Source organism: Nilaparvata lugens, chromosome 10 (assembly GCF_014356525.2).
Source record: "Nilaparvata lugens isolate BPH chromosome 10, ASM1435652v1, whole genome shotgun sequence".
NCBI classification, from domain to species: domain Eukaryota; kingdom Metazoa; phylum Arthropoda; class Insecta; order Hemiptera; family Delphacidae; genus Nilaparvata; species Nilaparvata lugens.
In genome coordinates this window covers 31,399,293-31,424,697 of record NC_052513.1, presented here as the reverse complement: position 1 = coordinate 31,424,697, position 25,405 = coordinate 31,399,293, and the positions used below count along the sequence as shown (strand labels likewise).

Sequence of the window (25,405 nt, the reverse complement as noted above, 5' to 3'; positions counted from 1 at the left end):
TAATAAATAAAATGAATAAATGAATACTATATGCTTAGAATTTGTCAAAGTTCAAAGTTCTTGGGTTTTAGATTGAAACGAATGAATTTAGGGTTCTACAAATAATATCAGAGTATCATGATACCAAACAGTTAACATAAAATCTAACACATTGAAAAGTGTTCTAAATTTGCCTGAGTAAGTTTTTAAATAAGTTGTAAGTTGTTTTTCAATATGCTTGGCAGTGGTTGAGGAGAGGCAATATTGGCAATGGAATGAACCAAGGTGATCAACTTTTATGCGAACTTAATAAGGATCTGGCTATCATGCCTGTTTTTCATAACAATTAATTTTGCACTGTGTGTTTGAAATGAAGTTATATTCACTCCATTTTATTAAATCAAATAATAGTAGAAAGCCTATTATTCATTACCATTATTGAGACTATTACCATTACAATTATTGAGACGTTATAGATCAAGTGGAAACCGTCCACTGTCAGAACAAATAACTATGAATTGGTGAATTTTTATTGTAGACTCAAACATTTGTGAGAATATTGTGTTCCTCAATAATTTATTTATTGGTGTATTTTTACTGCAACTCAAATTATATTATAAATCTACAGATGGAAATTAATGAGATATTGCAATTATTCGAATGCTAATGAATTAATAATAATTATTATTAGACGAGAATCCGGATTAAATACTGTAATGCAACCCGAAGACTTCTGTAGTAGCGCTCATCGAATTTCTATCTAGCTGTTGTCAAAATTTGCAGTAGCAGAAGTCTTCGGGGTATATTACAGCATTTAATTCGGATTTTTGTTTAATAATAACTATCATTATTATTAATATTGCACCATCGGTCCAGTTTCATCCTAACTCTGGGCTTCATGATGAAATTATTGGTAGGTTCAGGAAATTGATAGTATTAATTCGTGGTTTATTAAATTTTTTATCATATTATGAGCTACTAATTGTGATTCTTAAAGTGCTGTACAGTTTGAATCATCATAGTTGGTATGATTGAATTTTTAATTGAAATTTTCAACTTAGTTCCAGTTCTCTTCTAAATAGTACATGTTCTCTCAGATGTATTGTACGATAAATGAATTTTCATTATGGAAGGGATTTCACGGTACCGGTACAGTACAAATGACTCATAGAGGAAGTGAAGGGGTTTGAAATAATGAGCAATAGAGCTTTCAATAAAATTCATAAATCATTCATAGATCAGCAATATCCATAGTGTACGGTAACTGTCAATGCATTGCTTTCCTGGTTGGAATAAATTAGCTTACAAAATCAATATGCAACGGTAAGGTATGTATTCTTGACTGTAGGCTATAGCATAAAATAAATGCATTTTGTATTGTTAAAGAGATTTACATTTGAAATTTTAATAGTTTAAAGGTGATTATTTTTGAAAATTGAACCTCTATGTACAGGTCTGTGTTTGGAAAGGTTGCACTATTCATTTTTATAGTATTATTATTATCAGCCTACTACTTGAATTAGCCTATTAGATAATAAGGCTTGAAGCACTCTAAAGCAATTGACAAATCTTTTATTGGATAAGATTTGTTGAGAAACTTCTTGATTATGTAAAGTTTAAATAAGTAGGCTACTATTATGTTGTCCATGATAAAAATAAATCAGACCTAGAGTATTATTCAGATGAGAAGTACCACAATACTGTATTAATTTTATTCTTATTTATCATGATTATATTCAACATGAAAATGATATTAATATTTTCATTGATTCTTATTCAGGTTCAAGATTTAAAAAGAGACAGAAAAATCGGTATATAATTTGTAAAAAAGACTGTTTGAATAACGTTATTCAATAGAATCTAAAAATGTCAATTTATTTGCATTATTCCTAATATTACCAGTAGTTGATCAATTTTTTTATTGATTGATTGACATATAATCCTATAGTTATTGGATAACTACAATTTATTAATATTTTATTATATCAAAGTAGATTCAAGTAAATATATGAAGGCTAATTATTCAAGAAATTTCCATGAGATACTGTAATCAGTGGGAGTAACAAGTAGGTTCAGTTATTATTATCAAGTGCACTTATCGGTTAAGATATAAACACACTTTTCGATCATTGATCATTGAATCCAATAGGTATCCATCTATCAACAATATCTACCTGAAATATCACCAAGTCAACTTAATAAGCAAGTCACTTTAAACAAAATTCACGATATACACCTCAACTACGCAGACTGTGGAAGCAAACTACAACAGTAAACTGTACAAGCAAACATGAAACGCAAATTGTTACCCTCTTAACTCAACTACACACTATTTTCTCCCAAGAGAAATTAATCTACATTTCAGGAAAGGAAGTAGGTACAGTAACAGAAAAATGAGACCAGATAAATATCTACTCAACCTTATTACCCACAATAGGAATATTCAACAAAAATTTCACTCAGGCCTGATACATCATGCACTTTCTATGTGGCAGTGTGTCAAGTACATAGTACAATAATAATAATTTAATTTCCAGATCAAATATGCTCAATCATTGTTCGTCCAAGTTCAACAGGACTTGTGCTTTCCCATACGTTCCCTCTCACTGGAGAATTTCCGCCAAGAATTAATAATTTTCTAGATTGAAAGATATTTGAAGAGAAACCGCTCTATGCATTTCCTTCAATCCCCTCCAAAATATTCACAAAGATCTTATATCTTTCTGGAGTAAGATTGAAAGTCATATTTTTCAGTTCCTTCTCAGCCCATACAGAAATCTTGCCAAAGAATGAACAATTTTCTTCAGACTAAAATTGAAAGCTGCTTTTTAATGCGATGATTTTTCCCAGGCATTATGACAATGGAGAATGAATTCACTACACATTACTGCTATTGAACTAGAGTTTCACCAACGTTAGTAGAACATTAACAAAGTTTCATGAGGCCTCAATTATGATTAGAGTAATTATAGTCAGTGCATTTAATTTGCTCAAGTTATTTCCTCCCAGATAAGAGCAATATTAGGCCTACTTGTTGTGAGTTTTCCTTATGGTCATGCGTATGTTACCGTAATAATTGAGCTAGCACTAAGCTCTCTCTTAGAAATTGTTCATTTTTTAAGATCTATATTGTCAAAATTTTGTATTATGATTCGAAATACCTGTTTTCAAGTTATATTAATCAAATCTATTATCTAAACTCAGACTATCTTATACGATTAAATCAAGAATGTATTGAATGCCGTGACTTCATGACCAAAGACTGTCAATAATGACTTGTGCAAGGTCAATTCACATTAGACTGGTAGGTATTTAGTTCCATCTAAAATTAGACCAGAACTGTCAGACAAGCTCTTGGCAATTAAGATCTTTCTATTTTTCTCCATTTATTCTATCTGTAAGCTGATCTTAGAGTAGGCTGAAAGCATTCTATATTGATTGATCTCTCGGGACTTCTTCAAATAATTCATTACTCAGGAACTAATTTTGGTTGTTCGGAGCCCACCTAAACTGTAGGTGCTAAAATTTAATGTTGAAATTGTAGGTCCTAAACCTGAAAATGTGGGTTTCAATTTACGTCATAATTCCTGAAATTACAGTCACACAAGCAAGGATTAGCCTACAGTCACACAAGCAATATAAAAGCAAGGGTTTTTATATGGACATGATTATATCCTCAGCTAAATAACTCCAAGTTGTTCTAGTTGTTGAACATTTTAAACATGAAATAAGCTATGGAGAAGTGAATAATAATCAAACATGAACAATGAAATGAGCATCGAAGAAGTTTTTATTTAATATTAGAAATAAATTTTACTCACTATCAGCCACCATCCTATCAAAATGTACAGGAAAAAGTAAAACATTGTTCCTTCAGCAGTTGATGTAGGTGGAGACATTAATATTGGAGTCACTTCCCAAACTATTTTCAACACTTTCACTGATAATTTTTAATTATTCGCTGACCGGAAAGTTTCTAAGCCATATCTTTCATAATATAATGACTCCTTTGATATGTTTCAAGTTCAAATTTCAACCATCTAAAACTTTTCAACTCTATCTTGGTTTGTATTTGTGAGTGTACTATGTGATTCCATTAATTTATAGAAGATTCTATCTGCAACTGTTTTGTAGAACAAGTAGAATAATAATTATTCAAATATATGAATGAATGGTGATGCGAAATTCAAAGTAGATGCATGAAAAATATATTGTTGGCTGTATTCTGGAAATTTTATCACATTTTTTATGAACTGTGTTTATGAAAAAAATATGTGTTATGTATATGTGTATGTATGTTAGCCTATATGTTATATTTTTTATGTTCACTTGAATATGTTTTTGAAACAAAATACCAACTCATTCCAATTGAGTCGTTGGGAAATAAGCAGTGGATAAGTTTTAAACTTGAACTGTTTCTTGATTCCTATAAAGTTGAATGAATCAAATTCTATGAATGAAAATGGATTAATACCTTTTCTATAATTTCCTGTCATAAGTTTCAGATTGGTGCTTCAGACTATTGTCTCATGTACTCGATAAAACCAACAAAGCATCTACATGATTTATAGCACTTTCATGGAATGGTAAACGCTTTTATAAAATTCACAATGATTCTAAGAAATTTTAAAGAAAATGTACATTGTACACAGCTTTTTTTAAAATAAAGAAATATAAACACATTTCCCCAAAAAAACAAAACAATGGAATTAGATGATGAGCATGAGAGGTAAGTGAGAAGTTGAAGAACTTTGCGAATAATGTAATAATATTTTTATCTTATCAAGCACATTTTTATCAAGTGATTTGATTTAAAATTGTGATTCAACTGACGCACATAATGGTCCTATTTGAATTATTTGGATACTTGAGATGAGTGGTATGGAATTTTATTGTTAATTTTTCTGATAGCAATTTTATGCCAGTTTATATGATGACTCTGTTGAATCATGCATGGTAATTGAATGTCAATTTAAATATGCATGACATTGTTGCAATAATCTATTCCAGTCAGAAATCAAGTGTTCCTCTCGATTTATTACCATCATAAAACATTTAAGAGTTCTATTATTTTATATACATGATTTTGATGATGTACTTATTGTATGAATCAAAAAATAGAATAAAGATTATTCATACTATCATTGATATTGCTCCTATTGTGCAGCCTGTGTTGAATGTGTTAAACCTTTTATGGATTTATCACTTTTGATCTATATCTCCTGTTAACTGTGTTTTCCCATGTATTTTGTTTTTGCATTTTTCATGTATAATTTATGCTATATTATTCGATTTTCAAATGTATGAATGAATTTCTATTTTTTCTTGTATATATATTTTTGCTGTTATTTTCATTATAGAATTGGTGTTGTACCATTAGAAGTTTAATAAATATAAAATAGGAAAATATTTTTGTTGATATTCCATATTTATGTTTAACATAACTAAGGCTTCCATAGCGCGATAAGACTGATGTATTGATTCTCAGCATGCCCTTCATTAAGCTTGTCATAATATATTTTATTTTTAACTCCCAAACTGTAATTTTATAGAGATTAATATTAATTTAATTATTCTGAGGTGAATGGTATGTACTAACATTTATTGCCTATTCCTGAACTATCCCATTTATATAACAGTTGATATCATTTGAATAGTTCATTATCAGGATTTATCGATTATTATCAAATAATATGAACTATTGATATTTTTTAAAGCTGAAGCTTCATAAAATCAAACTTTATTGATGGATGAAGTTTGTTTCATCATGGTTTCTCATCATTTATTCATAATAAATGAATAATCAATAGTGGAATTGTTCTACAAAAATCCTATTCTATATAAAAAAACTATCAACTCTGAATTTGGATGTTCAATACATTATCTATTGTATCATTGTTATATAATATCATTCTATTGGCGTTTTTGAGAGTATAAACTTGAGCGTTATATAAGTGAGGTTATTATTTATATTGTATAATTCATTTAAAATTGTATTATCCATCTCACATTGTAAATAATCACATTGAAATTCATTCAAAGTTTTTTCCAAGATCCAAAGAATTGTCAAATTCATCTACAGTTACAGGTGCGAGATCACCTACACAACCAACTATACAAACAGGGAAAACTCATATTTTTAGAGAGATGTAAACAATCCGAAGAAGCCAAATCAAAAAAAAAATCAACGAGTTTGAAGCGAAAAAATGTAAGTTGAAGGCTGACTGCACTGCACTGGTATTATCACAACGCAACGCAAAGCAATTCGAACACTCAACCGCACAGGTCAGAGGCAAACTAATCTAGTTGATAGGTGTGCTGTTATCAGTAGGCCTACGTACTCTATGTCACATGGGAGAGAGGAGGAAGTGTGTGCGAGTAAGAGTGGGAACGAGAGGGAATGAGTGAAAGAGGCGATGAAAGAGTTTGACGAGTGTGTATGAGAAATGTATGAGATGGAAATAGTTTTTGAGTGAGAGAGGCAATGAATTAATTCGACGAGTGTGTAAGAGAAAGAGAAGAGATAAAAAATAAAGAGATTGGAGGCAGAATGAGGTGATGAGAGAATATGCAGAGTGTGTGAGAGAATGAGTGATAAGAATGAGAGACATGAAACGGTAGACAGATAGACATAGACAGATAAGATAGACAGATAAACGGTAGACATGAACGGTAGAATCATAGGAGTGTATGTGAGAGAGATAAATAAAATAATGCGAGAGGTATTGGGACAGTTGGAATAGTGTGTGGGAGAGAGACAGGAATAAGTGACGTGAGTGAGTGTGAGAAAGAGATCAGCGTCAGAATGAGAGATAGGAAATGAAGCGGAGGAAGAATTAAGAGAGAAATAGAGAGCAATAAGAATGGGGCACAGAAAAATGTGGGAAAGGATTGATTGAGTGAAGAAGAGAAGATGTTAGAAAGGGGGACAGAAGAGGAAGGTAGGAGAATTAGAAGAGTGTGTGGAAGAAAGAGAGGAATGTAAATGAGAAAACAAATAAAAAGCTAATAAGGAAAAGAGAGGAAGGGGGACAAAAAGAGTGACAGTAAGGATAAAGGTAACAACAGAATATCGTGTGTGAGAGGATGATTGAAAATGATGTTAAAAGAGACTTGCTGAAAGAGTTTGGAAGGAAGAGAAGAGTGTGAATGGGGGACAAAAATGTGATGAGAGGGAAAAAATTGGAAATGAGTGTCCGAGAGAGATAAATGAGAATAAGAGAAAGAAGAATCAGTATAGAATTAGTGTGAGAGAAAGGAAAATAACAGGGGACACAATAAAATCTTATAACAGAGAGAATTGAGTGTTAGTGGGATTGATTGATTGATTGAGTACTTTATTTATGTAGATTACAATATATACTGTCTTATACACTTATATACAATAGCTTACAATACAGCAAAATTATAGATGAATTTACATGATATAGACTAAGAAAATAATTATTGAACTGTATATGATATGAAAACGCAATTTGTAATATAATAACTATAGATAATAATTATATTGTTATGCATCTACATAAATTGGCGGAGCTTTGGACATATCAATGTCCATTCTTCGGAAAGAATATTAAAAATATCCTCCCCACTAACTCTCTACCAAAACTGGGAGAGATGAAGTTAGTGAGATAGCTTAGCTAGAATAAGAGAGAGAAAGAGTGAAACAGTAATACAGAGAATGAGAGAGAGTGAGTGATGATGAAGGGACTGAGAGAGAGTGACTAAGAGAGTGTGGGTGTGTGAGACAGTCATTAGCGTGCACACGCTATCTGACGACAATTGTTGGTACTTGTCTATTTTTATCATGTGCCCATTGGAAGCGCTTATCATGATAATAATAATTATTGTTGCGAAGAGACACTCACGTTTATGGGACAGGTGAACGCGAATCGCTCAGACTGTCCAAATACTCCACACAGACATCGCACAGACTGTTTAACATTGCAGAATATCAATATTAATGATCCCACATTTATCTCAAAATATTTGTATCTACATCGATGTAATACAATTCATTATGACTCAAAGTATCATTTATCAAGTCGATCAAGATTCCTTGTTCTAAAAGTTTGTTTTGACTGGAGCAATAATATGACTATAGTGAGGTCCACGTTATAATGACAGTGGATGAAGATAGAAGAATAGCGATGCCGATTCTCTGCATTAATTAATTATATTTCTACACTGTCAAAAACATAATTGGCATCGTTTTGGACCACCGGCTTTGTCAAATGATTGACAAGGATACCAAAACCAAAGTTGATCAAATACTGTCATTATAACATGGACCTCACTATGGAGATGAATTTACCAAAACGAGTCTACATTCCAGATTAAATTGATAGTGTTTTTTTTTATAGTTAACAACTACTATCAATAATATTGCTCCTTAGTTTTCAAGAAAAAATATTTCTTACCTCACGCAGTGGAATGGTTGTTTATTCTGATATGTCAGTAGTACAATAGTACTCTTCCTGTAGTCTGTACGATTTACGCATGGTATAAGCTGTTATCTTGAAGCAATTAAATTTATTTCATAGCTGTGGCAGACATCAAAGTGAAATGGGCCTGTCAAGAAGCGTTGTAAAATAATTCTATTTCGAGATTGAGTCATAAAACAGTATTGAAAAGATCCGGGATTAGTCATATCAATTTTTATTTTACTCCTAGTAACTGATTAAATTAGACACTGAGTAAATTGCACAATAAAAGATGTTTTTTGTGTTGGAGTGGATTTTTTCTCTACTTAATATGACGCTCATTGACAAAAATGAATGGTAAAAGTCATCTTCAGATATTATCAATAGTTTTATGGATATTTGATGTGAATTACTATTACAGAAAGCAGCAATAATATCACATTGACAACTGATCATGATTTTAAGGTGCTCTCTACTGTAAAGTCGTATTGATCAGTGTATGTATTTTCTTTTGAATATATGTTGATTAATCGAATTTATGTTTTTAATCGAATCACTGACTATACTTTCCGTGCTTTTCAGATCATTTGATGCTTAATAACATGATTAGAAAAGACAATTTATTTATTTATTATTTATTGGATAGAGTAAACAATACAGAGAATATATATATATATATATATATATATATATAATATATATATATATATAATATATATATATATATATATATATATATGAATATATTCGAATTATTCATATCCAAATAAGTCTTCCTTAACATGTCGAGAGTTCAGAGTTACATGGAAGATATCACTATGCAAAACTCATTAATTATATTGAATAGGCTCTGAACGGATAATTTCACTTATCTTTGAATTTAAGAAAATATTATTAAAGGAGTCTAGATAACGGAGGTATAAAAGGGAACTGGAGAAGAAAAAACAGAGGATTCGATACATTTTTCAGGCTTTAAGGTAAATGGGCCTATGCGTAGTTATCAGTTTCAATAAGACAATAACTGATAACTGATTTCTTGTTGTCTAACAAATTTTATCAAGGCCAAAAAATACCAATTGGTATCATGATGCCTCAAGTGCATTGAAACTTTAGTTTGCCTCAAATAAATTATGTGGAACGGACAATATTAGTGCGGTGATATTAAGTGCAATATTTGACTATAATTTTATTCATTCTAAATTCAAAATTTCTAGCTCATTATATATTTTTGGACAGAACTTTGAACTTTACCTTTCCCTCAGTAAGAACATAACCTATTTTTTCGGACATTCTCTTATTTATCAAAATTTGGGAACAGAATAGTTTTGGGCTATGCCTGTTGTTCTATCCCGATCATATTCATATGATTTGTAATTATAACAACAAATGGATAAATATCGCTTTATTCCACCTTAAAGGTGCGTACAGACTTTCGCTCTGCTCCGCAACCGAACGTCACTCCAGCAGAGCGATTGATGATCGACCGGGGAGCAACAGTGGTTCGACCGGGGAACGCGAGAAGATCTAACATCTTCCGTAACGTTCATGATGGGTGCGTGGGCGGAGCGACTGTGGTTCGATGGAGGAACGAGGGCGGTACGAGGGCAGAGCGTGCTCGGTGCGGGTTGGAAGTGCGTATAATATGTGTACGCAGCTTAATATGGAGAAATTCCACATTTCTGTTCATAGTGTAAATTTTATTAATCTGGATTCCAACGTATCCTATAATGTAAACTCATGACAATGCGACTATTTTCCATGTACATCAGGCAAATTTGAAAAAACGTCATTCTCAAATATTGAAAAATTATCGAGAATTTGGAATCAGTCAGAACCCATTCAATATTTTGAACTCGAGAATTCCATGAAAGTAGTAGCTAGTACTTGTAGCTACAACATAAATACAATTCAACTCTGAAATTCCAAAAGCCAAAGCAGAAAACACGATCTGTGCGGTTTTTGTTCGGATATTGGCGAACCAGTTTCACTCTGATTAATTCTCGCTGAAAAAGAATAAGAAGAAGAGAGAGAAGATGAAACAGAAGAAGGAGAAAAAGAAGAAGAAGAAGAAAGATGATGATGAAGAAGAAATAGAAGTAGAAGCAGTTCAAAGACAGGAGCCAGCCAAGTAGTGTCAACGAACTTATGGTGGCTTCTGGTCTTTCTTGGAGTAGTTGCATCGAAATTAAAGTGCAAGAAAGACAGAAAGAGTTGAGTAGGAGAGACAGAGGGTGAATGAAGAAACGAATGGTGGAGGAGAAGAAGGAAAAGGAAGAATCGTTTTCGAGCAGTGCGATTGTCAGGGTCTATTAACCGCCTCCGATAGATAGACAAATTTCACGGCGTCTAAAGAAAAGAGAAATGAAGAAAATGATGGGAAGGAAAGAAGATGGGGGAAGTGGAGAAGGCTAGACAAGGAAAGAAGATAGGGAAGTGGAAAAGGTTGGAAAAGAAAAGAATGTAGACAGGAGAAGAAGAGGGTGAAGGAGAAGGATTTATAAAAGTCAAGCTACTGGAAAATGAAAAAACAACGTTTAGTCGCGGCTGATGCGTCTTGACAGTTTTCTTCAAGAATTTTCTTTGTTCTCGACTCTTCAACTTTCCCCTCTGTTCTTTCTCCTTCCATTTTCCTTGCCTCTTTTTTACTTTTATTTTGTCCTTTCTCTCACCTCTAATTTGCTCGCAACGCTTCGAAGTGACAAGTGCAGTTCTGTGGAAAAATTATCATTTTTCCAGTACAGTTTTTCCAGGGCTTCCTTTCTGTTTTGTGAAAAGCGTCAGTAATCGATTTCACTAGTTGCCTCCGAATTATGAGAAATGTTTGACTCGAGTGGCATGGAAAATGGAAAATTCTTGGCAATTACTTGAACTGCAAAAAATTCAGAGATATTTGTGGAGTGTAGAGTTAACGTGAATAATGCGAGAGTCACGATAAAAATATCTCATAAATAAAATGAGAGATGAATGAGAGTCATGGTAATCAAGGTAAGTTGAAGAATGATATAGAGAAATCCTCTTTGCTTTTTCACTCCTTTACTTACAAGTCTGGAATAATACTCTTCTAATATAAAATAGACTTAATAAAAATAATGTTGTTACCAACCTGAAATTTGTCTCAATTTGAACACTCCAAGCTGTTGCCATTCAGGAGAGATAGTACGATGTAGGCCTATTGATTGAAATATCAAGCATTTTGAAGCTTTAGATCACTTAGATCAGTTTCACGAATCAATTATAAATAAGAAGTAATGGTAGATGCAACAGAGGTTAATAGTGCAGACGTAAAGGTCAACAAAAGCCTATCTTTAGGCTTAAAGCCTATTTCTAAGGGTCAACAAGAGCTATCAATAGTTATTGCGAGCTTTGAATCAATGTCAATCAGATGCTGGACAAAATTAGATGTGGGTAGTGAACAATTAAATTGCTGCTAAGTGACAAGTGGCAGAAATGTCATATTTTTCAAATTGGTCTATCACAGTTGGAAGATTGAACTTATTGTGATGAAATTCATCTTAGTATACGGGCTGTCAACAATAATTTTTCTCTTGTTCTGAATCAATTGAAATTTTGCTGTAAGTCTTCTTGTTCAATTGAATTGCTATTAAATCATGTCCTTTGATTTAACATTATTAGAGGAAGGTACCCATAATCGAATGAGATTTTGAAAACTGAGAAACTGGAATAATAAAATGGTTTAACTGAAGTATTTTAAAATGTGTTGCATGAGATTCGATAAGATTAGGGTTCTTTATGATTGTTATGTATGCTACAATAACTGTCTTATACACCAATTCACATTTAATGTTATTCTTGCTAATTATTCAATGAATTTCACAAGGTATGGAAAAACAATTTAATGAGAATGAAAATTGAATTGAATTTGAATAACGATAATATAATATTGTGGTGTAACTACATGAATCGACGGTGTTTCAACAGATAATTGTACAGTCTATGAAAAGGATGTAAAATAATATCCTTCCCACTAAAACACGACCGGTAAATGCATTAATCGGATACCAGTTGAAGTATTTAAATTTATAATGTCATAGTAGTTGATCTATAATACGATAGATTGTATATTGTCATGGTATTATTGTTTTAGACAAATGAGGTTTTCTATTCTAGATGATCATCATCATCATCATCATCCACATCCATCTCGTTATCATCAACTTCATTCTCATCAACATTATCATCATCTTCATCCATCCCGTTATCATCAACTTCATTCTCATCATCATCATAATCATCAATCTCGTTATCATCACCTTTCATTCTCATCAACATTATCATAATCAGCTTCAGCATCATCATCATCTACATCAATCTCGTTATCATCACCTTCATTTCCATCAACATTATCATAATCATCATCATTGTTCGATATCATCATCATCATCAATAGCATCAGCTTTTGTCAGTGTCGTTGTGCATTGCAGTCACTTGGTGTGCAGAAAATCAAACGAACCATGTCTTCCACCACAAAGGACTTATCAGAGCGTGGACGTGACACAGGTCCACTCACCCAGAGGGGGTTCAGGGGGTTCTTGGTGGTCCCAGTTGGGGGGAGAGGAGAAGTACCTTCAATTTTGTCCATGCGTAACTTGACGTGACGTTACTAAAAAGTGCAAAGAACAGTAAGATGGTCAAGGCTGGATGCAGTACAATTATCATTTGATGATGGTACATACCATGATTACGTCAGAAAATTAATTCGTCTTGTTGCAAATTGGATGATGTATCACAGACAAACAATAAAATGAATGTTATAAAATAGACAACCACAGGTTGGATCTCCTCTGTGGTATAGTATGCACAGTGAAATAGGATTGGGTGACCTTGTTTAACATATTTGGAGCAGATAATTCAATTGAAAACAGTAATTCATTTATCCCTTGATAGAATAGAATGACTCTTTTATTTCCTGACGTGGTGAAGTTTGGAGAGTAAAGTTTAATGTCTTCCAAGGAAGACCAAGGAAGAAATGGATGCCGGTACAGGCCAATAGAGCCTAGTCCTTGTAAGAAGATGATGATGATGATGAATTGTAATGTCAGTGTGTATCCGGCGCTATAAATATTCCCTATATTCTCCCTGAGAATGATGCCCACATCCCTGGTCTTGTGCCAGTTCATGAACCTGCAGATTTAGGTGGGTTTCGAGACACCAAAAAATGAGTTTGCATCTTATAACTGTCTGTTAGCAGAGCTGGCCTCAAGCTGGCAAGTAGTTACCCTTCCAATCGGAAAACCGATAGCGCGGCGCTTATCTTGAGCTATGCTAGAAGACGGTTATGCTTGCGGGGAGAATTATTTTCCTGCTCAAATTTCAAACTCTACGACTAGAGCTACTTAGAAAGAAGATGGTAGAGAAATAATATGATATAGAATGAAGATGGGAGAAAATAAGATGGTGGAGGAAGAAAATGATAGAGAAAGAAGATGGTAAAGGGAGAAAATGGTAGGGAAAGAAGATGAAGAAGAAAGAAGATGTTAAAAGAAGGAGATAATACAAAGAATAATAGTGATTCAATAGTTTTTTTTTATATTTATATTCTTATATTACTATTATTCGAATACTAAATCTCCTTGATATTTTTGCAAGAATATGTGACAAAATTGATAATCAAAACTTACAATATTTAATTGAATAAATCAATGTGATTTTTTTTAATTACATGGATGGAAAATGAAGGACACCAACAATGTATCATTTCGCATGTTTCATAACAGGCTATCCAATAAAATACGTAACAATTGAATTCAAATACCCCTAACAATGTTGCAGGCGTATATTTCCTTGTTTTCTGAAGCAGTATGCAGCAGTCATAAATGAAAAACTGACACAAAATGCAATAATAAATGAAAAACTACTTGAACTTAGGTAATAGATTGGAAAAGTGAAGTAACAGATAATGCTAAATAGCGGAAAATGGACATAACTAGCACATTAATCATCAAAATTGTTCTACTTCAATAGGCGCTTGGACAAACAATAGATTTTCTATAAATAATAATAATTGTTATTGTTACAGCCGATGATTTAAGAATACAGTATTATCGTTACGTAATAATTGTTATAGCTTAGGACATAACATCGTTGGTGTGAGCTGAATTCCAATCGGGGATCAAATTAATTCCATTATTCTATTTCAAATTTTTTCTATCTTTGAAGCTTCTTAACTTCCTTTTGATTTGAGGTATCGTATTTATATCGTCTTTCTTCTCTATTGCATTTCCACAAAAGCAATACCCTGGTATTCTTATTCATCCTTATGCTGTATTATACAATTTATATTAAATTTCACTTTTACGTTGCCATAGTATTTCTATCTATACAGGTTTTCTCTTCCTTAAAGTTCTTGTTCAATTTTGGAGTTCATAGTTTTCACTGAAGGATGAAAGTTTCACTGTTCAATGAAAGATTTCCTTTGAACTTCGAAATTCTCATTTACCAACCCTCTTATTCTGATTGTTCTGTTTCTTCCTAAATTATTTTATTATGTTCCATTTTCTGGTTCAACTTCGTTCATGATTACATAATCATGGTAATTGTAATTCGTAATAAGTACTGTACCCGTTGGTAGGAGAAGCCATTCCAAGTCTGATTGTCATTCAAAACATGAATAACTCTATCTCAAAAGAGTTCCTTGTCTGTTACAATAATTTTCTGCTTGTAGTCATGTACTGAATGGAGCACAAGTTATGTAGGTGCTGTAAGTGACTCTCTTGATAGTGAGTGAAACTATGTGGAATTATATGACCTAAACTATGACTACTGTTATAGTGAATAGAAGAAGTTGAAATTCTCACGACAAATTATTTTTCTTTAAAATATCAGAAATAATTTCCTTTGATTCCACAATGACTATTATCATCTAAAAAAATATATTCGTGAAAATTTCATTATAAATCTCTAATGAACTGAAATCTCGAACATGGAGCATCAGAATATAAATACTATGCATGGAGCCTTATGATTGGTGGTTGGCTGAGCTGTCATAGTGGAAGGCTGCCATTGGCTAAGACAAGACACGCCTCTTGTGGAAGGAGCTTTCATTCTACAGCAGCTAGACCCTTGTCCTAAAGTACAAAAGGAACAAAGAACAAAAGGAATTCTGATGATGATTTTCCTGTTTACAGTGATGTTATTAAGTTCAATAGGAAAAATTGAATAATTATCTCAATCTTATCTTATTTTCATAAATCATTTTGAGATTCCAAATTCGTTTCAAATTAGATTTTCATGAATAATGTACAATCTGTGTAAGAGTAGTGGTATAATAATTATTATTGAGGTCAAGGCTAGAATGGTGCATTGCTCATTTTAGTTTATATTACCTTGCTTTCAACGTTCAACAACTCAGTTGACTGATGACACCACGAAACGTAAACTTGAAATTCGCTCACAGCTCACGCAACTGAGGCATATTAATTGAGAAGAGTTAAACTGATTTCCAGTTCAATTCTATCTTGATAGTAGTATTTCCTCTGACGAATTCATTGCACTATAAGATTCAGGAATATGATATTCAGTAATTATTCACAAATTTTTATTTACTAAACTTTACAAGTGATAAGGTAGAACAGGAGTATTCTGGCAAAGTCTATTTTCAAGTTGTACCTCAAATGTCACATTTCCAAACACCGCCCTGAACTATAAACTATAAGAAATAGAAAGAAAACTAAAAATCTCAGTACCCTTCAATCGATTAATTATAAGAAATAATTCATAAAGGGTACTGTGATTTTTACTTTTCTTTCTATTTCTATAAAAAGTAACCCTACAGAAAAGAGATATATAATCTATAAGACTATTTTCTTGCAAAAATATATTGTTTATATGAGGATGAAGCTCTCAAAACTCTTAGTTTTTTGGGTGTATAATTGAAGGGATGATGTTGACATATAATGAATGAAAGGTAGGATGTTTTTAAACAATCTCAAGCGATTTGAGATTGAATCCGCTAAACATTAACTACTCCTCTGAACTTGTTCCATATTAGAGGAGTAATTTGCAGGGTAATGTATTGAAAAATGTACACTTTCTGAAAATAAAATTAATTTGAATTGAATTAAATTTCAAGTGATTTTCAAATTTAGATATTGTATCTTCTATCTTGTCTAGTGGAAATAACATGTAGCAGTCATTGAAACACGTCACTTATCCAATAAGAACGATTAGATATGACCGTAATCATCAAGTCAAACATTTTTCCAATCTTTGTATAAATTTTGAGAAGTGCTCTGAAAAATATCTGACAGTGAGGAATATCCATATTCTGAGAAATACGTAGCTCATCAAAACTTTCAAACCTGAATTAATGATAATTTCGAAAATTAATTGTATTGATTGAAATAAATTCTTTTAACACTAAATAGTGTTCCTATCTATTTTCCTTTCTCATGGGAACGTGCCAGCCTTTCTACTCATTGGCATACCTCTCTCATTGATTTATTGATGCATTCACTCATCAATTCATTGACTCATTCATCCATGACACCTCACTATTCATTGCCCTGCCACGCGCCAGTAACTCACTATGTGCTTCACACACTACAGTATCACAATGTGCATTTCAAACTATAATAAACCCTTTGTGACTTTTATTGTGAAGTTCTATTGTGAACTCCAATGAAGTCAGCCTAGGAGTGTCAGGAAGTAATGTTAGTTTTCCGTCTATAGTGTATTGGCACTTGTATTCTATTACTGTATTGTGACTGTATTATTGGCTGGATAGGCGCTGTGGAAAGTGAATTTGAACACATCAGTCTATTATCCAATTTTTATACTTCCCACTATGATAATGGGTCTCACCCATGGGCGAGGCTAGCTAAGTTAGTGTGTGTTACCGGTTGACACTAAAAATATTAACATAATTATCGCTATCACCGTGTGCATGATCATCATCATCATCATCTTGGTGCATAATCTGAATTACCATCATCGTAGCCACGGTATTTAGATGAAATTTAGCACAATCATGCGCGTGACACCTACCGTCTTCTTCTATAATACCGTGATCGTAACAACATAAATATCATCATCATCATCACCCCACAGCAACATCTAAAAAATATTATCATTATCATCATCATTAACCTCACCTTCTCCACTAGCAATCATCAACACTTATCGTTATAATCTAGAAGATAAAGACAGTCATCATCATATCAGATGATAATCCATCCATCATCATCATCATCATCATCATCATCATCATACTTGATGCATAAAAAGATCGTTCCATTTTCAACATCAAAACTGACACTACTGCTAATAATAATGTGGAGGGTGTGTATCTTTGGAGTGGCTTCGATTATGACAGAATATTATACATGTTTACCACTCCTTCATAATTTATCATTTTCAAAAATATTTTGATTTTTTTTTTACTTTCCGAGGAACCTCAATCACAATAATAATTGATATTTTTGCACTACAAATGACAGTTTCTAAATTCGTGGCTAAGAACAATCATTTTTGGCTATAGCGCTGTGATTGAAATCCCAGTTTAGGAACTGGGAATCTACGCCCCGCAGTCAGAATGCGTATGGCCACTCACCTAAAATGTGTAAAGATGTCACATGATATCTTCATACTATCAATAATATTAAAATAAATTCATCATGGTACAAAGTTCAATCATGACGGAAAAATTGGCAACCAACAAAAAATTGGCATTCTATAGGATTGTAAAAACACTTCACTTATATGGGCTACTTTTGTACAAATTAATAAAAACAATATAAAAACTTGTAGTACCTTTTATTATTAAAAATTTTTAAATTGAACTCTTAAACTTTAAAATTTCAAAGTTTTCAATGATAAAGGGTACTACTAGTTTTTAAATTGTTTCTATTAATTTCTATAAGATAGTGTATTTCAATCTAGTCTGCGGAAACAAATGAACACAATATTGTTCTGGTAATAGATAGAGAGTTTTCTAGTTGAGTTTGTCTATCTAAATTCTCATCATTTTCGTCTCTCAATCCTTCCTCTCCTGCTTTCCTCTCCCCTATCACTCTTCCTCCCACACTTTCCCATCTTTCTCCATCTTCAATCGCAATTTTCTTCTGTCTCTCTCCAGCCTGACCCAGTTGAGAAACGAGACAATCTTTCTGAATTGAAAAGCGATGTTCCCAGTTCGCAACTAGACGAGACTCACTTCAAGCACTGTCAACATTGATTGAATGGGCACCGGTGGTGTTATTCATAGGCAGTGCTGACAGTTGAAAGTGAATTACACTTAAGGCAAGAGTGTCATCATGACGAGTAGATGCAGATGCAATGCAATATTTAAAAGCAGAAAATTATGAATTCCTTACTTATAGAGATGTTTCTTCTCGTTTTAAAATTGTATTATAGTGGAATCAGTTGAGCAAGGCTTGGGGCGTCTTTATTTTGTCGTTTCATATTCATCTAGCACAGTTTTTCATAGCATAGAACGAAACGTCTTTTGAATTCTCTGGTGTCAGACTTATAGAAATATGAATAATATATTCTAATTGGATCGGAGAAAAATAATGAAATTTCCTATTCTGTATCAGAGTGATATAGTATGAAAGTTTTGAAGTGATTTGAGAACCGGCTCTCGACGAAAACAAATTCCTTGTTCAAAAAGATTCAAAATGAGAACCAGGAGATCGGCAAAAGAAATTGATTATTGTTTTGTAGTTCTTTATCGATGAATTTGGATCAATTTCTGATTGAAAAATACAATGTTGTTTCATTTCAAATAATTTTCTTGGTCAAGTCAATTATTTTGGTCAATTATATTTCTAATAAGTGAATATTTTCATTTTTAGTTATAATAATATAGAATATTTTTCTTCTATGCTTGGTTTTGAAGCATCTAAATTTAAAAATTTAGTTCTTTGAATTGGAGAACTACAATAATTAACCTATTTCGTAGTATGTAAAACCTTATATAAATTTGGAAGAGGAAAAGCACAAGGTTACCTTATTTAACCTCTCCCTTTTATTTGAATGATTTACTTATGGTATGAATGAATAAAGAAAAGAAAAGAAAAACTCAGTAGGTTCAATTACTGAGTTTAGAGTTATTGCAGTTTTTTATACCAAATTAAATGTGCATTGAATAAGCAATTATGCAGAGCTTGATGTCAAACTTTACTCTTCCTATTTGAGCAATGTATTATGATGCCACTGTTTTAATTATGAAAATTTTAGTATACCTCTGTAACGTCATAATAGTTATTTGTATATCTAGAGTGAAAAGTGCTGTTTTTTCTCCCTGAGGGAAAAGTTTGAAGCCCGAGGCGAAGCCGAGGGCAACAATTTTCCTGAGGGAGAAAAACATTTTTCACTCGTGATATACACAACATTTTTCCTCCACCTACATTTTTATAAAAACTGCTAATAAAATAATTTTTAAAAACGTATGTGACCAAACAATGTGTTACAACATAATCTAAAAAGTAAACAGAAACAGCTGGCTTGTAATCACAGTTCTCCTCCGACAGCACTATCTGTCGGCTAAAGTTGTAACAACAATGACATCCAAAACTACAGCTATGATGAAGTTCCCGTTTCAAATTTGATTAGTTAATAAGTAATATTCGTTGGCTGATATTTTGAATAACATTAAATAAAAGAAAAATATATATACATTTTTTTTAGTATAGTGATATGAAGTTTGTAATAATAATTTCAGCATACAAACATAAATTATATATATCGATCAAATGTCTGGTTGAGGTATTGAATTTAGTTGGTTTAATGACTACTCTATAATTATGCTTCCTCATCTGAGCTTAGACCTTCTGACCTATTCCAAATGTACGTTTTTAAAATAGAGATGCTTACCATGTTATTTAAATGGAGTCACTTTTACTCCCTAGGGAGTTTTTCTGTTTTTTAGTACCGAGAGCGAAAAAGTGACACTTTAGTATCATGTTTCAGGGAGTAAAGTAAGTACTTTTGACAGTAGGTGGAGGAAAACATAATTTTATACTCTTTACCTGATTACCAGGTGAAACCACCGTGAAATCATGATTGAGTCATCCATATCAATATCGCGTTATCACGTCAGCTAATAATGACATCATCAAACTATCCCAAACCGATATAATTCTGTATCAAGGTCACAGAAAGCAGGAATCGGGTCAAGGTCCAAGTTTAGTCTACTCTTTCACCTAATAATGGGACGGGAAAATCACAAAAGCTTTCTAAACAATTCAGCAGACCTTGGCATTCAACACTGTTTACTTCCGTGAATCTCTAACTATGCGAATGTAAAGCAAAACAGAATTAATGACAGTGTTGATCAAAGATAACTTAATTTCATCGTTATTTAGGTCAGTGGGATGTGTCAGAGTTATGTGAAAAATTGAAAATTATCGTTTGAAGTCTATTGTTTCTAATGTGAAAAAATTGGATGTTTTCACAGGTTATAAAAATGTTCTTGTCCTAATTCTCATGTAGAGAATGCTGTATGCCTATGGGCATGTGAATGATGAGTTTTTTGACAATGAAATGGATGGATTTTTCTCTCAACAAAGTAATAATTGATGTATGGGATTTTATCTTACTATCATTTTCATTATATCCTCTTCTTTCTCATTTCTTTATACATCCACTGAACTCTTTCGTTTCACTCGTATATATTAGGGCTACGTTTTTGGAAGCCTTATTACCCGATTTTATGAAGTAGGCTAACCGGAAACTCAATAAAAATACTATAAATTGACACATAAATTAATTTGACCACCAAAGTTTTGATAGAAAGAGTTCACTAGAAATTGTCAAGGGTGTAACAAACCTCAACAAGTTTCTTTCGATTCTGCGTATATATCTTCTTCATACTATCATGATAGTAAGGGATTGTGATTGTTTCACAACTTTTCGTTTGACATGCATTAGATTGGATTCGATTATTAGTTTCCTACATATGGATTGTGTATGAGTTCAAATACGCCGTAGTTCTCAGTTGTTATTTATCATGACTATATGAATTAAGACGATAATCAATTTCTTATGAAATTTCAGGGCCTACCATACTATACGATGATAAACGAAAGTTTTGCAAAATAATATGAGCTATTTGCTATTACACTGGGAGTATTAATATTTTGCTACGTTAAGATATCTATAAGATAGAATCATAGATATAGATATATCATAGATATTCTTATAGATACAGTATCTATAAGAACTTCAAAGTTGCAAACAAGTAGTCCTACATGATCCGATCCCCTCTACAAATGAATTTCCTCCTGCAAAAAATACTGTATCTTGTGAATAATCTTCGATAACTATCAAGTTATGCAGAAATGTTGAGTTTATTATTTTCAAGAGTTTTCCTCATTATAATTGTTGAGCTTCTGCGATTAAAATGTTCCCCGCATTGACACACTACTTCTATGAATGAAGTTTCAATATTATTAATTTCCTGATAAAATATTAATTGCAGACTATATTAATGTTCAATGAATGAGTGGGTTTTTGGTTTTCACTATCGAATTTGTGCAATAAACATGCCATACTATTGAGAAGTTTACTCCCACTCTCTCAGAAGGTCAACAGTATCACTTGATTTGAGATACCGGTAGTGATTTATAAATTCCATATTTATTTATTCAGTCATCTACAATTTTTACACTTATGTGAGAAGGCTGGCTTATGCTCAAAACTGTCCCTTCTCAAATTCATACCACAGTCTAAATCGAAATGTAGGTTGAGCTACTATCACTTATTAAAATAACAATTCACACTTCAAAAAAATGAACAAATCTTCGATCAAAAATAGATATCATGAATAACTAAATCTCGAAGAATTAGTATTGATTTAGTATTCAACCAAAATGTATAAAAAAGTTTCGTATTGAACTGAACTTTGATAGATCTTATTGCTAATGATAAGGACGTATACCTCTAAAAATGTATCTTATTACCTAAGAAAATACATCTCACCTCCACTCCTGAAGAGCGTTCGAGAATTGAACTCACCTGAAAAAGGAAAAATATTCATCAGTATTTGAATAGCATATTTTTGAAAATCTGATATTGATAATGATAATCTCATATTTTCTTTCCATAAGCTACGGTATATCATAGACATAGAGTTAATAGATTTATGGATCAAGCATGGAAATATTAGATGACAAAACAGTAGGTATAAATCATGAAAATATATGGTATAGATATATAGTTCTTCCATGATTTTATAGACAATGAAAATGGTAAACATTGTCTGGCACTGCTGCACTGCTTCAAGGTTTCAGTTTATTTCAAAATTGTTGATTTTCACACTCTCGTCAACTCAGCATTGACCCTGAGGCGGATGTTTCGAAACCAACTCTCCTAGTACAATATTGAATCAAGTCCAACAATATTGAATCACAAGGGTAGACTAATACTCTAGAATAGAGATAGAAATGAAGAGTGAGAGATGGATGGAGAACGTGAGTTGTATAGAGGGAAAAAGAGTGTGAAAGAGAAAAAAGTTGTTGAACAAAGTAGTAGAGTGACTGGAAAGTACAAGCAAACATTTTTAAGCGCGGCTTTGGTTGTATATTTGTAGAACAAATTTATTCAGTGACTTCGACTCTGAAAAGTTCATGGTCAAACTAATAATGAGAGATTCAAATATAGGACTATGCGGACAATTGAACTGGACAATAAGGACTGATTGCACCTATATGAAAAGTTGCCCGTTAAGGCGAAGAATACAATACTAAATTGGGAGAGAGTATTCAATACAATCTATTATCACAGTACTTGCAATGCACAAATGATACGGACCATTCTTGAAACCCTCAAGGGTACCATACCGGACCCTATGTACTTTTCATTTTCATTACACCTGTGATTCTAGCTCCCTCACATTAATTTTCATTCTCATTACTTTCAATTCTCGCTTTCAAGACCATGATTCCTTGTATCCATGATAAACTTCCACTATTGGCTATAGAGAAGTGGGCTATTTCTTGTATGGTGAGATCCATTACGGTCAGCCATACTTAATATCACTCTATGCTTTTGTAAACTAAACTCTATGCTAAACTAGAGTTTAGTAAACTAAACTATATGCTTTTATCCAACCAATGCTGATTGAGACGAATCTGAATATAAGAGTCTATTTTAAATCCTTGATCTTTTTAGGATGACGCCTAACTGAATTCCTTGGCGTTGTACGTGGGCAATGAGAGAGATAAATGGACCTGCATTTTGAGTGGGTTCCGAACCATAGTGGAGTGATTTGGAAGCTTATAGCTGTATGTCAGCTGAGCTGTCCTCAAGCGGACACCCTTCCAACGAGAGAACCGAAGGTACTCTGCTTATATAAACCACTAATTTATTTGATTAAACGGTTCTGTCTGTAAGGATAACTTCGCCTATCATAATATGACAATATATTATTATACATGATATTTTATATCTCCACCCACTAAGCTCCGTTATATACTACAATGGGTTGCTTTTGTTTTTAGAAGAGATCATTTATAAAGGTATGGAAAACTTGTCTGTAACCTTGTAATCTTGATTGACATCTGACTCCAGTACTGACTTTTATTGGAGTTTCGGATTAGAATTGATTTGGGTGTGGGTTGAACTAATGAGGACAACTCGATTTATTTCTGTTGGATCAATTTATTTACTAAGTTGTTTTTGGAAGGTTTTGTTTTGTTGCAATTGTTCAGCTTCAAATTGAGATTGATGAGATGTTTCTTGGTTTAGTTGTGATGGAGAATCTTGGAATTGAACATAAAGTTATACCTAATGAACGATTGAATTGAGGTAATGAGGCAAAGAAAGGTTGGTTAAGCTCCATTGTTGAAAAATATTTGTGAATTTGAATGTATTTTCTACAATTTCATTCACTTTCCTTCTTCATTAATAATCAATCATATTGTTCTATTTAGATTACGAACAAATTTTCAATTATTCCTCGTAGGAATTACTTCTCCGAATGAATCAATGTGCTTGTTCTTGAGGTCATATAACCTTTCTACGGTTCTCCTCACTAGAATTCAATCAATTGATGAGGAGTCATAGGTCATTATTTGATCAAACTCTATTGTTGACCTACTGTGTTACACAATCAATTGATAAGAATAATATTGAATCAGAATAGGTTGATTTTAGAATTATTAATGACCAGTAATTATACAGATATAAAGAGTATAGATTGTCATTAAATTCTACACACTGTGTTCAGATCATCAAATTATTATTTTTAATTTCTACGGCCACTCAATCAATATGAGGTAAAATTTTATGCAATTTGTAATACAATTTACACTCCTATGTAATCAGGAGTACTAAAAAAATGTGAACAATGAAAAATGTGAGCTAAGATGTTTCATTGTCCGAATTTGATGCTGGAAAAATATTAATGAATCTTATAGACGAACAAATTTTTGATAGATGAATAGATGGAGAAGCAGCGTGTGACACCACTGTAGGTGTTTGAGAGGTCATTGAACCCATCCTTTTCAGGATTGGGATGTCTTTGTTGACCAGTTAACTAACGGCTGATCTTGGTGCATTAAGAAGATGCAATCCTACACACTAGACTAGTATTATACTCCAGACTAAATATAGACTTTAGGCTACTCAAAGCCTGGAGTCTCAACACGTCAATTGAAAAAAGATGGAACCTGAGTTCAATGTACGAGGAGAAAGGAGATACGGTGAATGGAGGATAAAGGATCAGAAAGAAGGAGTAGGTAGGAAGATTGGAGACACAAGGACATGAGAGGAAATTGGTAATTAGAATGAGATGTGGCAGGAAACTGTCAAAAAAGTGACTTTGTTCTTATTTGTACATGTGCTTGAGCTTTTGAATTCTGATACAGTTTTACTCAAACAGTTATAGCGAGATTCAGTTTTAACTTGTAGAATCAACTTTTGAAGTGAATTGTTGCTGGCAGTGCTATGTAGAATCTGCAATAGGAATGACGAATACAGAATTGAAATGAAAACACATATATATATTGTCAAATTCTACAGTTTTCAAAAACTGTATTTTATTG

At 32.6% G+C, this 25,405-nt stretch overlaps 1 protein-coding gene across 4 annotated transcripts in view; it reads right to left on the bottom strand.

Annotated features, from left to right (window-relative positions):
• The window catches only part of LOC111052014, a 75,025-nt gene that overhangs the window by 7,680 nt on the left and 41,940 nt on the right, over positions 1–25,405 (bottom strand). The window contains exons 1-2 of one of the 4 annotated variants that reach the window (XM_022338612.2): positions 5,989–6,276; positions 3,801–4,102 (exon numbers count right to left, since the gene is read on the bottom strand). The exons of 2 other annotated variants lie outside the window; for them this stretch is intronic. In XM_022338612.2, the coding sequence (XP_022194304.2) occupies positions 3,801–3,878 (78 nt within the window). In that variant the 5' untranslated portion in view covers positions 3,879–4,102; positions 5,989–6,276. Of the gene's footprint in view, positions 1–3,800; positions 4,103–5,988; positions 6,277–25,405 lie in introns of those variants that run through there. One more of the 4 variants, XM_039437208.1, reaches the window with a different exon arrangement.